Here is a 16648-nt window from a genome sequence, read left to right on the forward strand (position 1 = left end):
ATGGCTGTTCAATGACAGCAATACTGAGGTGATTTGTTGAAGATATCCTGAGCTTTTTTATCGGCAACTGTTGAGCTGTTAGCTGCTGTTAGCCTTTGTTAGCTGCTGTTAGCTTGACACTATTGGGCTTGGACAGTTAGCAAAGAGGAGGAAGAGAATGACATGATATGTCAGTCGCGTTGTCTATTTCTGTTTTCACTTCTTTGGTGAAGGGGACCTCTTCTCAGATGTTAAAACATCGATATGATCCTTCATATCGTAGAGTCTGATGATGCAGACCCGAATTAAAATGAATGTTCTCTTCTCCTCTGTCTGTGTCGTACTACGCATGTGGCCAGTCTCTAGCCACATACATAAAATGCAGAGAGGTAATGATAGTGTCCATCTCAGTCACTGTATTTTCAGATGGTGGGGCAACATGGCGGCTTTCACAAACTGGTGTCTGCTCCTATGCATTTCTAAGATCCATAGGAGTATTTCTAATTACACACTAATAATTGTATATTTATGAATACAATTTTATTTTTTCTGTTAAATAAACAAAAAAAAACTGACAGTACCTTTGAAAGAATTTTGCTTTAACGAAAGGCATTATTTAAGCAGAGCTCAATATTTTCTGTGGAGCTCTTTGATGCACCTTTTTTGGATATGCAGAATATTTTTTCTGTATATCCAAACATACACCATTATAAAGTTCACCTCTAATTCACTCCCACTGTTCCACAACATACAATATGCATTAAGATAATGAGACAAATGTTCTTTTGTAATCTTTTTCTTTTTTTTCTTTTTGTAATTTGCATTCCCTACTATGTTGCTTTTAATTGTTGTGAACATTCTTTGAAGTTCAAAGCAAAGTGATAGACCTGTTTGTGGGATTACCTGTTTTTTTTTTTAATGCTGTATACAGTAGCTCCTTTGAGAGCCGTCTGTAAATCCCCCCCCCCCCCTTTTCTTTTGAATGCTTGGGCGCTATCTACCAGCATCTAAAGAGGATGTAGAAACAAACATTTGGTAGCAGGAAAGCAAAGGCCCAGAAAGAACACACAGATATTTAAACCAGCTGAACTCGAGCATCTGAGGGGGGCCAAGCATTCAGATGAAGCAAATAATCATCAAGCACAATGTATGCAAATTTTATTCATCCTGTGATTAAAAAAAATTGACAGTTATATCTTCTTCAGAGAAGGAGAAAGGAAATAGTGTCAATCCCTGTTGATGTGAGCTTGTGTAATGAGAACAAATACTGTATGAGTTGTGCTTCGGGAGATTAACTGGCTAAGAAGAAAGGAGCACTACCTGAATAAGCAATATTATCTGTCTGTTGTTTTTAGGCCACAGATGATTCAAGAAAATGAATACTGTACCTCTCATACAGCTTTGCAAGTACAAATGCATTGTTTTTGCTGGGAAGAAATATGCTCCATTATAAATAGACACAACTACTGAATTGTATGCCTTTGGTTGTAAAAGTAGGTTATGGTGCTTAGTCAGCCTCTTTATGTGTGGGTTTAAGGATGTGCGTGTGTGTATGTGTGTGTGTACAAAGCCATACCTGTATGCTTATTTATGCAACTGTATAGCCAATGCATGCAAATGTATTTCTCCTTGAATTCTTACTGCATGCTCTTGTTTGTTTGTGTAGTCGTTTCTTTCAACACTATCATCCTGTTCTTTATGTCAGACAGAAGACTTTTTGCAGATGTCATGAGGGTAAATGTGGAACAACACTCTATGCAGACAGCTCTGTTATAAGCCAACTCCACTCCACAACACACCCTAATGCCCTCTATCAGCCAGCCACCTGAGACGGTCTGAGAACTAGCTACATTCAGCCCAAGAGCTGTGTAAGATGGCACAAGGACATGGGTGCATGTGTTTGCCCCTGGCAGTGTGAATAGAATAGCTTCATCATTGCCCCCTAATGTTCAATCAAATTCCTTTCTCTCCCTCCCTTTCTCCATGCCTCTGTCCATTTCTCCCTCTCTCCTTCCTTTCTTCCTTTTACCATCACTGTATGCTCACAGTTCTGCATTTTGCGTGGAGGACTCCTTGTATGTGCACGTGCATTCGTGTGTCTGTGTGCGCGGAGGCGGGAGGGTGGCGGCTGTATTGTCAGACACATCACAGCACCAGATGTCCAATTTGCACTTCAGCCTCGTCTGAATGGAGGGACAGATAGAAAGAGGGAGAACGAGAATGTTGGTGTGATGGCCTCCAAGCAAAAGAAAGAGATGGGAACAAAATTTTGGTTGAGCACAAGAGCAGCAAATATTTTTTTATGTATAAAAAAATCATTCCGAATTTCTGCCATATAATCATGGTATTATGTAGAGAGATTTGCAGATGGTATGTGAGAGAAGTTCCACCAGTCCACTTTGTTCCGAGACCATTGGTCATATTTCTCTGCATATGAGTGAGGGGGGGAAATACGTGCCTGGGCTGTGGTTCCAAAATCAAGAAATGCTACATAAGGTTAGATAGCGCCCTGATTTTTAGATCTAGTAAAATAAATGAAATACTTCTAGTACGCTATATAGCAGACTTTTAGTAGAAGGTTATTCCTCAGATCCATAAATTGAAAACGTTTAAATGTACTCAAGAAGCATCTGTTTATTAATAATATGAACTATGTTTTGTAAGGGAAGCTAGGTTATTCTGTACAGATAGGACTGGAGAAACTCACCTGAAAACCCCACACGCTACTGGTATAGTGACATTTCCCATTTTTGGCTCTCAGTGTTATCATTATGGCATATTACGGCTTAATAAAGAGTGGGCTATCTGTGCAATGTTATTCAATGCAGCAGGGTCACCTCAGCCTGTGTAGGTGTCAGTTGTAGTCTAATTCCAGTGATTTGGTGATGAATCTCTCTGATAGGAGACAAGCATAGGGTCTGGCCCAGATGGAGCTCTATTAAGCTGTTAATAAATGAGGATTCTTCTCTGCTCTGTCTGCATCTGTCGAATGGAAGGCAGTCACAAATTTGTAAACACACACACACACACAGTCAGAATATTATAATGAAGTAAAGCTAGCCAGATGGCTGAATTAGAGAGCTGTCTCTCTCTCCCTCTCCCCCTCTCTCGCTCTCTCTCTTTCTCATTTTCTCACTGTCTCTTTATCTCTCTCTCTCTTGTCTCATACAATATCTACAGTCCCTCTGTTATCTTTTTTTCTCCTCCTGTCTCACTCTGTTTCCACATTATGGATATTGGTTGTCATATTGGCGACTTGCTAGCCAAGGTTTCGGGCACTGGTGCTAGAACAAGTGAAGGGTATAAAATGCGTGGTACAAAAGTCTGAGACCAAATGTGAAGATACTTTTAAATGGCATTAATTATTTATAATTAGAAATCATGATATGAGCTGGGATCTGAAATTAAAATTCAATCTTTGAAAAAATGTCTTAGTATTTAATTACATAATGTGCTTGAGATAGGCCTGTGTGCAAAATCCATGTTTTCCAGTATGATTGCTTTTTGTGGTGTCAGGAAAGCTCGCTGTCCCTGCATATTTTCCCTTGTGTTGAGCTCAGGTGTGTGTAAATGCCTCTTTTGTTTTTTCTCTTTGTTTTCTTTTTGGCCTTCAGATACTTCTTGAAAACCTGCGAGGTTTGTTTTGGGTTATTATCCTGCATCATTATAAATCCCGCTGCGCAAATATTCAATAAGAAGGTATAACAGGTTTCTAACAAAAAACTGTAGTCAGCCAAAAGAAAATCTTTGGTGATTATAATTGTACCTAGTCTTAATCCAATGAAATTGTTCAGTGGGTGGGTTAATATCTGGATTAATTTAATCTAACACAGTGTGTGAATTGCACTGTACATACTGTCTTGGGTCTGTGAACTTGTAACTTTGGCTACCATAATAATATTAAAGAAACAAATACAGCGTGGTTGTGTTCAGCACTGACATCCTAACACTAGCAAATTAACCTGCTGTTTTAAATCATGTTGACTACTGAACTGTTATTTGCAAACTTTTATATAGTGTAAACGTTTGCAAATAAGTGTAAAAGTGTAAAATAGTGTAAAAGTGTTTTTGCCTCTAAATTTTAACGAGACAATTTCTGTGACACAGTGTGACATAATAATGTTTAAAAAACAAAGGAAGGAGACAAAAATTGTGGAGGTGTTCAAAGAACAGAGCTTGAATATTACTCATACAATAAATCTGAAATGATGAATCTGTGCTCAACAATGTGGAATGTTTTCCCCCACGTCTCCTTTATATATGTTTTAGCCTGCTTGAAGTGTTTGGCCTTTGATTTTACTGCTTGTCCTTTGAGAGTAATGGTAGATGCCCCTTATCTTAAAGTACTTTTGCTGATGAAAGTTATGATTAAATTGCTGTACCTTTAATAACTGGCCGTCAGTCTAGAGTGTAGCCTGCCTCTTTCTCAGTCTCAGTCCTCCCAGAAAATAGGCATTATTCCCAAATTGTTGAGCTATGCTCTGCTGGAGTTACTGTATACCCAGTCATGTTGCTGACCTGTTGCCAGTTAAACAAGTTACCTGTGAGATATTGCATCTTTGTTTTTTAACACTACCCAACCTTTGTAATCAAATTCTTTGACAGTGTTTTTGAAATCACACTGAGAAACTACTCTTTTAGTTTTACTCTAGTCTTCAAAGAGCATCCAAAGAAAAAAGCAGTCATATACTTGACTTATTTTGAGAAGTAGGGAAGTAGTGGTGTAATAAGAAATATTATTTACTATTAACTGGATTCACAGGCTATTCAATCAGATGTTTTATTTTACATTTTTGTTCTGTTAAACAAACTTTGAAGCATTTTTTCCCCATTTTGAACAAGAAATGGATTATGTTCTTTGCTTTTAGAGGTTCTTTGAGTTACCCATAAAAAGTCATTGAGCAGTCATTAAGTGTTGCATCCAGCCAATGATGGAAACCCTGGAGACAGGCTTCCATACTGTACTTAAAGCACCAGGAGGCCCCATAACAGTTGTGGACCATTTTGTTGGGAAGCTAATGGGATCTCTCTAAAGAGGAACTATAAATGACAGCTGTCTGCCCTGAGCCACCGACTGCCATCACGTATCCATTCCCAAAACACTTTAAAACTGCTGCTGCAGCTTTTGCGAGAGCACGAAGGAGGAAGCAGACACATCCAGACAAAAAAAAATGGTTGCAAGGAGTGGGTGAGGTGGATTTGAGTTGATGAAAGAAAAGGGAATTGGGCAGGGGATGGGGGTGGGGGTGGAAGGGCTGTTGGGGAAAAGACAGGAGAGCTGGTAGTTACAGCAAAGACATCTGTCGCTGCTGCCGACACCCACCGAGGCATACAATACCTTAGTTTGAATTAGCCCTCTGCCGGCTTCTCAGTTAACACCTGAGGAGGTCATTATGATGCCATTAGGATGAGCAGTGCAGGGAGGGCAGAGAGGAGTGAGAGAGAGGGATATCCACGCTAAGTGTAAACAGTCTGTCTGTCTGTGTCTGAGAACTTTCTCTTCCCCTGGAGAGCCCTCTCTCCTCTGACAGAAGAATGACAGAGACCTCATGGGAATTACAGCATTCTCCCTCTCTGTCTCTCTCTCCCTCTGTCTCTCTCTCTTTGTTTCCCACGCGGACTGACAGATCACAAATTCACAGCAATAGGGCCTATTTTAATACATTTTCTGTTGGTACATGAGGCTGACTTAAAATAAACAACCTTTCTATTGCCTCACGCTCACTCTCATTTTCACAGTATCTCTCTTTCTGAGTATGCTTTGCTGTTGTTGCCGCTGTTGTTGTGCTGCATTGTTCAGGGGGATTTTCTTCTTTTTTTCTCCCCTCTTTTTCTTCCTTTCCTCTATTCTCTGGAGAAGAAGGAATGCTTTTCTGGGTGCAGTCAGTGATACGGCACGGAGCAGCTCTTTCAGTTTCATTATATAAACAGCTTTGATGCCTCTTCTTGCTCTCTGGTTTCTATGGCTAAGTGGCTTTGGGAGAGGGCTCTGGACTAGAGAGACAAGAAGCGTGTGTGCTTCTGCTTCGGTTTCATGTGTATGTGTGTATACAGTATGTGTCTCTGTCTTTACTATGTCCTCACACGTGCCTTCTTCCACTTAAATATAGTTTTGCAGATGAAGAAGTGTGGCCTCAGTGGCCTCAGTAAGTGTTACAAATGTTTCTAATTACATTGTTTTAACTTCCTGAAACTGGCTCTCAAACTTAAACTCTGGATTATTTAAAGGTTGAGACTGAAAAACAGCTAAAGATATGTTATTAAAAAAATAATTAATACATACAAACAAATTGTATTTCATGATTTTGTCTATAGGCTCATTTTAGATTATGACATTCTTTTGCTTCCTTGTTATAACCCCAGTTTTTGTTCCCTTTGCACTGAGCATCAAAACCATTTCCTGCTTAATCACTGTCGTCCTCTTGCTCCGATCCTTCTTTTCTCTTAATATTTGCTTTGCTTTCCCTTATTCCTGTTCCTCCTCTTCCTGTCTTGGTTCTCTTACTCCCAATATTTGTTATTTTGTGTGTCTGGGAAGATTGAGCTGCTTATTGCCCCAGGTGCGGTCAGCCAAACCAGGCATGACTGTTGCAATCAGTGGGAGAACACACACACACACACACACACACACACACACACACACACACACACACACACACTTAATGTGGGAGGTCCTCTTCTCTGTGAGGAGTTTAAGAGCATATCTACTTGCAGCCACGATGGTCTTCATTAAGACCTTGGCGTGGTGTTTGTTTGTGAGCGATGAGGAGACTGTTATGGGGATGACCAGGAGTTTGCGAGGAGCTGATGTCACTGCCCACCCACTTAAGGGCCTCTTATCAAGGCCATGCACTGCACTGTTCTCTCTCTCTCCCACATCCCCTCTTCAATTACCCCTTCTCCTCTCAGCTGTTCACCGCTGTGGGAGCTGGCACGAGACTATGTGTCCTGGGGATTTCTTCACATCCCTCCCTTCATGTCTTCTTTCTTTCCTCCTGCTGAGCTTCCTTCTAAGTCCCTTCCTTCCTCTCTGATCCCCCTCTTCATGGTTCATCACCGCAATGCTTCCTCTACACAAACCACAGACATAGAGGCGACCTCGTACTCCAAAGATTGTCCCAGGATCTGCGTATATTTATCACAGGCATGTGGAAAGTTTGTTTTATTAGTATAATTTATCATCATTTACATTCTGTCTGAGTTTGTTTCTCTGAAGGCTGAAAAAAAAAAACCCAAGTAAAGGGTGCAGATACAAATGTTTTGCAAACTGACACACTTGTGTATGTCCCTGAAGATAACATCATGTAGTGTGGGACTTTGACCTCAACCTTTTACAATAGTCTAAACTAATGTAATTTGAACCTGCGCTGACATTTAAAATAATGCTGTGCCTGTGTCTTGTTAGCCTGATAATACAAGCGAATTGCAGATAAAAAGATCATGGTAGCATTTGTGGCAGTGAAACCTATTGATTTCACTCCTATAAACATGCTTCTGTGTTTCTCCATCTCATTCCCTTGCTTCCCCTCTCTTTGTGTGTCTTAATATTACTTGCCAAATCAGTTCCTCGTGCTTGTCTTATCGTCTGATGCTGACAATGTAGACACTCAGAGTTGCATCCTGCAGGCATTTTCATTAAAGCACTAATACACATTGGTAATTAGGTGACAAAGAGGCCTCTCTTATTGTACTGATCAGCTGCTGAGACGTAGTCCTCGGAGGCCGGCACAGAAGTAGGTTGCCTGTGTATGTGCGTGTTTCAGTGTGTATCCAGTCTGTGCCATTGTTACTAAGGAATTCGGATGTTGTGTGGTGGCACTGTCCCTCTTTAGCTCTTATTGGATCTTGACATTATAAACTAAAGAGAATTGATACGATGACCCAACAGTCCATTGAATATTATTTTCCTATTTATAATCTACATTATATTTTATGAGTGGAAACATATTCATGCAGTGAAACTCTTGCATTTCCCCGCACGCACATTTTTTCTCCTTTCCCTATTCCCCATCACTCTCTCTTCTTATTTTATATCAGATGTTTCTTGAGCCACCTGAGGCACAGAACAAATAACATGCTGCAAATGAAATTTCCTGTGAAGCTTATTGATGTCATTAAACACTAGCATACTGAGGCCCAGAATCATTTTAGTCTTCATCAGACCAGCTGACATTTTAGTGAATTAGCTGTGAGGTTCTGTGGGGGTGAGGTGGGCTTGTTTTAGCTCCTCTACCACCACCCTCCCATAGGGTCAAATGGTAGAATCAATGATTTCATTTGGTCTGTCTGCTGGCCTTTGATTGGCTGGCATAAGGCCAATATGTGTCTGATTCATAATGTAATTCTTGTGTTTTGCTCTTTAAGGAGTATCCTACGTTAGCACTGAGTTTATTTTGGGTATAACGTTACAGTTTTGTGATTATCATTAAATTCATGTTTGACGCGAAAGCTGCTCTTTGTATTATTTATTTATTTGTGAGTTCGTAATTTGCATTTGACCTTGCTGTTCCAAAGATCTATTAAGTAAGTTTGGTACATGCAATTTTAGAGATCTGCATAATTTCATTGTTCCATGGTTGACATAAAACAATGAAATGTGGTCTAAAGAATTTATTTATATTTATTTATTTGTTTATTTTTGTGCCAAAAGTTGCAAAAGCTGAACACCTCATGTCCCTTAAATGTTGCGTTACTGTTGTTTGTTTGTTTGTTTGCTTTTCTTCTAATTTCTCTGTACTGATTCAGAACATTTTTGCACTTGGCATTGTAGCACTGAGCAGTGATCCTTTCCCTTCTCTAAATAAGTAATTTCATTAGTACACACAGGAAGTTTGCTGGGTTCTGCAAAACACTGGCAGCTTGTGAAGGTCAATTTGTATGATTTGACATTGTTTGGATTTATAAATGGATTTTTTTTTTTTAACTTGTTAACCAAACATTTCATTTAGTAAAAGATGCAATGACCAATCCCTGTTCCGCTTGTTGTGTGCATGTCTGCTTTTTGGTGTTTTTTAAGTCTCAGCGCAGGTTTTCTCCTTTCCACACATTAATGTCATTTGGGCATCATCCCGCTCCGTGCGGCGAGACATAACAGTGTCTGGTTGTTGCTTGTTTGTGTTTGGGGGTCGATGGGTTCAGCATGACTCAAGCTCGGGCGCGCTGCGTAGCTGTGGCACCTCGGCTGGCCTTTGGTTTCCTGATTTAGTAAGACTAACACTTCTAAAACAAACCAATGTGAGCCTCCATAGCAGCAGCAGCTCCCTCTGTGGTCCATCAACCAAACACAATTGTTGTGACATGTACAGGACAGAGAGTTTGTCATAGCATGCGTTGAGACATCATAACAGCGTCAATAGCTCTACTACATCTTACTGCTAGCGGTGGCGTGCCTTGCCATCTATTATCACTGTTAACTCCTCTGTCTCTCTCTCACACCTGATCAAAAATTGAAATCTGTTCCGAGTGCTTCTCTGTGTTCTCAGCTGAGCAGGACAGGGGGAGAAGAAGAAAAAAAAATAAGGAAAATGGAAAAGAACGTTGTTAATGTCACTGAACCATGAAAGGCTTGGCCCGGGGTTGGAATGACTCGGTATATAAGGTTCTTTAGTGCTGTGGCTGCGGGGATAAACATAACTTACATCAGCCCTTCGCTTGTACAGGAGATTTCCTCTCCTGGCACTTACAACCTCAACACTCTCACTACACTGTGATTCGCACACACGTACACACACTACACATAGTACAATCCAGACCCTTTCAAGTTGCTCGTGCTCACACACACACACACACACACACACACACACACACACACACACACAGACCAGAGGGCAAACGAGGGCTGTGAATAGTATTTTTTATTCTGTTTGTAAGCTTGACAGTGGGTGCTATTACTTGCTCACACATGCACACAGTTTAGTTGACTTTTGTGGGATGGATTTGTATCAACAGCAATATAAAATTATTAATTGCTTTAAGACTGTATTATCAGTGTAATGTCTCACTGTGTGTTTTCTGTGTCTTTTTTTCCTCTGCAGATCATCACTCAGTATGTTTATGAGCTGTTGGAGAAAAAGTGCAACATGACTAAAGAAATCCTGCCAGTAAGTACCCATACTGAAAGGAGGCATTTTCTTCTTTGATTTATGCCATTGAAGATTAAAGGGAGTATTAAATATTAAAATGGACGTAAATGCTTAGGCTTCAGAGTGTGATTATGATATTGAGTGTTCTGTTTAAAAAACTAAAGAAAAGGGGATTGTGAGGAGTCAGCTCTCCCAATTCATTCTTTGTCTTTCTTTTTCTATCTCACTCAGTTTCTCTCTTACTCCCTGTCTTTCTTACCCTCCTCCTCTGCCCACATCCTTTGTGCAAAAGTGTCTCCTCAACAAATTAACTGTATTGTGACGTTTCATTTCAAAGGCACAGAGGCGCAGCATGCTGATGCTTAATCTGTTTTGCATTCAATTGCGCTGAAGGGGACTTTCTCTTCTGCCATCGTGGAGTTATTCTTTGCCCAGCTCATCCAGGCTCAGAGCGCACACTTAATTCCTTTTATTTGTTGTTGGAAGTATGTTTGTCTCTTTTTCCCCCCCTTTACCTCGCCATTCCTGCTCTTTTTTTCTGTATATAAAAGTAGTGATCATTTTTCAGTGCGCGTTTATGGGGATGTTAGGCAGCGCCAGTGTTTAGAAACATGCCAAAGTTAGCTCCAGCACTAACAGTGTCCATAAATCACCTAGCCAGAGTCAGCGCCTTTCATTAGCCCCCATACACTTTTACTGGTTTATCTGCCTGGCCTATTTATCTCATTATTCCCCTGGAAAATTGCTCTGTTATGCTTTTCTGCTGCCCACCCGCCCACACGTATACGGCGTGTGTGTGTGTTGGTGGTGGGTCCGTCCACCTGCATGGCATTGAACTTGTGACCGCAGATTTTAAGAAGATTAACCGAAGCCAAGTATAGGGAGAAGGAATGAGGGCGCACAAGAGAATAAAGGGTAAGATTTTCTCCCCCACTTGGCTCCCTTTGTCTGTTTGGATTAAGTTCTTGCAGCTGCCACCCATGGCTTTTATGGACAGTGTTTGTCTCCTTAGCGGTTATTCTAGGCATACTTGGGAAGGATGCAAAGAAGCACTGGATGTGGAGCACAACGGCACACACTTTCTCTCTCTCTCTGTTTTACTCTCTGTTATAAGGACTGTTATCTGAGTGGTTAATGTATCGATGCATGTGAGCTTTTTTAGAGTACACACAAGAGAACTCATGCACTTTACATATGGAAAATATCTTTTTTTTTCTTCAGGTGTTTTTTTCCTCTAAAGCAATAGAATTCAGAGATGTACATATAAAATCACAACAAGACTGTTTTCAAGCATTGTATTTGAAATGAATTACATTTCGCTGACACGTGGTAACCCGTATTTTTCTGGACGTTCAGGTGGATGCCACAGAAGATGAACCCACCGGTTTTATCTACCTCAGCCCAGATGCCTTATCCAACCCATCTAAGCTGCTGGTGCTGATCCAGGGCAGTGGTGTGGTGCGGGCTGGTCAGTGGGCCCGTAGGCTAATCATCAACCAGGACTTGAACTCAGGGACACAGATCCCCTTCATTGAAAGAGCCATGCAGGTAGAGGTCACAACAAAGAATTTCAAGCTATTTTATTATCTGTTGAACGAATGTTCTGGTCTTTGACCTGTTTCTTTTTTCTTTTTCCCCCCTTTTTTTGCAAAACTGGGAGTCAGCTTTGGTTTGGTGGTTTTTGTAGGACTTGTACGATTTTGGTGTGATGGTTGAATGTTTGGGGCTGTTGAGCAGTTGTGGCAAAGTTAGACTCAGTGTGGAATCATATTTTAGATGTTATGTACTTCACTCTGTGTTGGAATGGGATTGCAGGCATGCTTTTTGGTTTATTAGTTTAGACTCTTGATTTACTGTATCGACTCACTTCAGTTTAACTTCATTGTACAGCTTACGCAAGCGTAGGAAAAGAAAACAAAACTTCGCCCTGGGGTCATAAGAGAAATTATGATGCTGAACACTTTGAACATTTCACATTTCATATGATCACAGAGGCAAATAATGAGCAGGCATACAGTCACAGGTGCAAACTCCTACCATCAAATGATATCACGCACTGAATTTTGGCTTCATTTGTATTGTTAATAAACCGAAGGACTTTCTTCACTTTTCCTTTTCACAGAATTCTCCTGTAGCGTTCATGTGTTCATGGATGACTGAGATGCGAGAGGGAACAATGTAGAGTTTCTAGCCTTTTAGTTTTACAGGTGCACATAAAAACTGGAGGTTACGCCAAGTGCTTGCTTGTAGGGGGTCATCTGATTGTTGAGGTTTTCACTATTATTGTGGGGTTTTTGCCTTACAATTTAAAGTGCCTGTGGTGACTGTTGTGATTTAGTGCTATACAAATAAAATGGAATTAAATTGAATTTCTAGAAACCTAATGGTGGATGCTGGGGGGACTGGTTGAAACAGCAGACAGCGATGCAAGGGAACAGCAGCACTTATCCGAGAGGGGGAGATGGTAAAAATCAGCAGCTTAAACAGACTGCCAAATTGGGAATGCGTGTTTGATATATAATGTGAAAAGAGTGAGGCATGTTATTGTGTGCATGCCTAAACCAGCTCACAGGCTGCTTCACAAATGTATGTGTCAGCAACCAAAAGGTACCTCTTTCTGTCTAATTATTTTCACCCGCTTCTCTATCCTCACTACCACTTCATGTATAATGACCTACTCTTCCAGATGACACAGACTAGATTCTTTCTCCCGCCTTCCTTCGTTTTGCCCATCTGATTAACATAAAAACGCTGCTGTGTAAATCCCTCTCCTATTGTGTACAACAACTGGAGAAGTTAGAGTAGCGCATGTGTGTCCATGTGCGCTAACGGATGAATCAGGTACCCCTAGACTGTCTAATACAGTTACCCCGGCTGGTGTTACAGTTGGAGAAGGCAGGGTTGTGCTGTGGAGAGCCAAAGTGACAGCTTCAATATAGAGAACATGGTGTGTGTGTGGTGCGAGTGTTGCCCATTCATCATAGTAAACAAGAAATCGTGTTCTTGCACCCTGACAAATCATCATCCAGACATTTACTGCACAAGGGCCTTGTACTGTGAGCGCACTGGAGAAAAAGCCACACACATTTACAGTCAATTCATGCTGCTGGCATCCATTATGGACATGTTTGTACTATATTATGTTATACCACACAGTGTCTCTCGATGTCTTATGTACCGGAGTTACAGCTACTGTACCATCTTCAAAAAAGACTCACTTTATCGCGATTTTGGTGTCAACTTTACAAATTTGATAAGATTTGTCTTTTCCCTTTTTGGTCTTACAGTATGCACTGTATGATTTTATTTTAGATTTGCATGAAAGAACGTACTGAGGTGAGAGGAAAAATTAAAAAGGGATATGAATTTAAATGTTTTTTTTTGTGCCTCCAGCACAGAAGGAGAAACTCCGTAGCTACCCTACACTACCAGCCAACCTTATAAAAAGGCACCCACGTTTATTTAATAATACGTAGTGGTATCAATATTTCTTTGAGCATACACAGGCCATATTATATCAGGTATTTGACATGTAATTGTATGATGTTATTACTCCCCTTTTATGCGCTTCCCCTTAAACATTTTATCTGGCTAGCTCACATACCTGTGCAAACTACTAATTCATCATAATGACAGATGAATCCCATCTTACTCTTTAAAGATACAGCCTTTCCCCAGTAAACCAGCACAAAGACAAACACTCACAGCGGCATGACATGAGTAATACGTTATTTTAAATTTATCTTCTGTGTCAGTATTTATAATGAATGCCTAATTGGTTGGCCAAGGGGACTTCTTAATCCAAACATGTGGGAAGAGAGGTACAGCAAAAATTGTGATGACTAGGTGAGATCTGAAACCTGACAAGTAGCCCCTATCCCTCCCTGGGCAAAAGAGATGACTGTTTGTGAAGTTTTGCTACGTGTGTTTATGTTGGGTTGCAGTCCAAATCTTTCCTTACTACATCTGCTTCTATGTTATTTGTCAGCAGTTTAATCTGTGGCTATCAAATGTTGCTCTCTCTACCTACCGGATATGTTCTGCTGCTAAACACAATGCTCCTGACTTGTCAGAAGTCATTTTGGAAAATTAAGGAATTGTGTTGATTGACTGATTGATTTTGACAAAACAATCAAAGAAAATAGCGTATATATCCACTTAATTAAAGTCATTTAATTGAAAATGAGCTGTGTGAAAGTAACCAACCCATCATCAGGAGTGCAGACCTAAAAAAAATAGGTGTCTGGACTTAAACTGTTCATTAGAAGAGGCTTATTCTGTGTGACTGTGTGAAAGCAACACACATGCCATTATTTTATTTATAACTTTGTTAAGTGTGGTTTTGGGTCAGAATGTCACATTTTCTCAGTATAATTTTTAATTATGTTTAGATTAGGGTCCGTTTTGTGGGAACAATCTGTTGTCTCGAGTGTAGCTCATGTGATGTTACTCATGGGAAACTGATTGGAAATTCAAAGCCTGCAGCAAAGGGTCAACTAGAGTGCATTCAAGGAAATCTGGGGGAGCTTGTGGCTTGGCAAAACACAGAATCACTACTCACACGCACATACGGATAAAACTGTTAATTCACAGCGCTGTTGTAATGTGTGTGGATGTAGTGCGAGCACACTCTGGAATTCTTCGCCATGTTCCTCAGAAGCTCGAGTCAGCTTTTCCTCTCTTCCGATGGGATCACCTCTGCCAATCAGGCGATTGTAGGAAAAATTGCTGATTGGGCTAGTTAATCAGCCCCTTCACGCAACACACATGCATACACACATGCACACACAATCACATTGTTGGGTGAATCTCAGGGCAGTCTGTCTCTTACGCCGCAATTTACTTCCCATCACCTGTCTCTTTCTCCCATATTCATCCCATGTCTTGTTCACGCTGCTGTATGATGGTGACACATTAATAACCTGGCAAAAACATATACATTAAATACAAGTCACATAGACACGTGCACACAGAGAAAACACACATACATAGACGCAAACACATCACACTTGGATGCAGGGTATACTCGGGACTATTTGGCGCAGTAAACATTAATGCTGGGTTGAGGGAAAATTTTTGTGCCATCTGTGTAGGCCTCATGCATGTTGTCTTTATGTGCATGTGTGCACATCTAAGTGATGCTATTCCCAAAGTGTAGAAGTAAAATGACAGGTGAGAGGAGAAGGAGAAAAGGTTGCTCCAGCAACAAACACAAAGTGGTGGAAGAGGTGGAAAAGAGGAATCTGAGAAAAAGCCGAGTTGATGGGGTGTGGGGTGCAGAAAGGGAAACAGGTTATGATTGGTTGGAAGAGGGCAGAAGTGGAAAGAAGGAGAGGAGTGTGGAAAGGATTGATGCAGAAAGAGAGAAATAAGAGGAGGACGAGGGAGTGACTGCAAATGGGTTGGGACTGGCAGAGGAGAGACGGGAGTATAGAGAGAGAGTAGGCAGAAGGCAGGCATCTGACAGCTCCACTACGGGGAGAGGGCCTCTTAATGACAGCTTATTCCTTCATGATTTCAATTCCTGACAGTCGACAGGTCTGCTTGTTGCATCATGGCAGCTGTATCATTACCTTCTGGCCCTGTCAATGCTCTGCATCCTGAGACTGAGATGGTGGAGGTGTAGGGTGCGTGCCATGGGGTTTGGAGGGGATGAGGAGGTGGGAAAGAGAGTTTAGACTGTGAGGTTACAGTCGGAATATTTGAGGGAGGAGGGATATTGAATATTGAAAGGTGGGATCATAAGTTATATGGTAGGTGTTGGAGTTAGGAGTAGGACTTTCAACTAGTTTGCATCCATATAAAAACAATGTACATGAATGCTGTTTTGAGGTTGTAGCTGTTTGGTATTGTACGATCAAGATGCAGCAAAGTTGATCCTTTTATTTTACATCGCTTCCTAACTTTTTTCTCCCTCATCCTTTTTATTCAGCTGCCTTTTTTTGCATTTTGCATTTTGCCGGTGATACTAGTTGCTACCAGTAGAGAAATTTTCTTCTAAAATTTTCTGTATTCTGCTGCGGTCCTGTAAAACCTAATTTCCTTTTTAGTATTTCTGAATGCTTGTAACTTTTGTCAGCCACCGAGTTTCAATTTACGTTTTTGTCAGATTGTCAGAAGTCTTCAGCATGAGAAAATAGTTTATGAATTTAAACTCCTTCTCATTGCTTTTTAGATCATTTACATATGAATTAATACATTTACAATACCAAGTCTCTCAACCCTCCAGTTTGTTAGCATGTGCGCACACAGCTCCACACGAACCACGAGCGTTATGCAAGGTCTTCACGAACGACTCAATTTAATTTGAAAGTTGCTCATACAAAACGGATCTATAGCCGCTGTCGCCCCCCTTCCTTGTCTCCATCTCACTCTTGCTCGCTCACTAACTCTCTTGATAGTGAGTCAGGCTCGACACTGGAGATTCTCTGGAAAGAAAGAGGGGGTGTGGTGTTTTCGAAAGTGTGTCAAAAGCCTAGGGGTTTGTATCTGCCCAGAATTTCAATGGGAGGCTGAAAGGGGGCAGCGAGGCAGACACACTCAAACACAGGAATCCTCTTCTAATTTCTGTCATGACCCCCCCCCCC

General features: G+C 40.9%; 1 protein-coding gene across 8 annotated transcripts in view; it reads left to right on the plus strand.

Annotated features, from left to right (window-relative positions):
- Nucleotides 1-16648, plus strand: part of fam172a (family with sequence similarity 172 member A) — a 116300-nt gene that overhangs the window by 12318 nt on the left and 87334 nt on the right. For all 8 annotated transcript variants that reach the window (XM_042221267.1, XM_042221268.1, XM_014333728.2 and 5 more), the window contains 2 exons: nucleotides 10014-10079; nucleotides 11418-11609. In XM_042221267.1, coding sequence (XP_042077201.1) covers nucleotides 10014-10079; nucleotides 11418-11609 — 258 coding nt within the window. The remainder of the gene's footprint in view (nucleotides 1-10013; nucleotides 10080-11417; nucleotides 11610-16648) is intronic.

Source organism: Haplochromis burtoni, unplaced genomic scaffold (assembly GCF_018398535.1).
Source record: "Haplochromis burtoni strain Fernald_Lab_line unplaced genomic scaffold, NCSU_Asbu1 Contig_63, whole genome shotgun sequence".
In the NCBI taxonomy this organism is placed as follows: Eukaryota; Metazoa; Chordata; class Actinopteri; order Cichliformes; family Cichlidae; genus Haplochromis; species Haplochromis burtoni.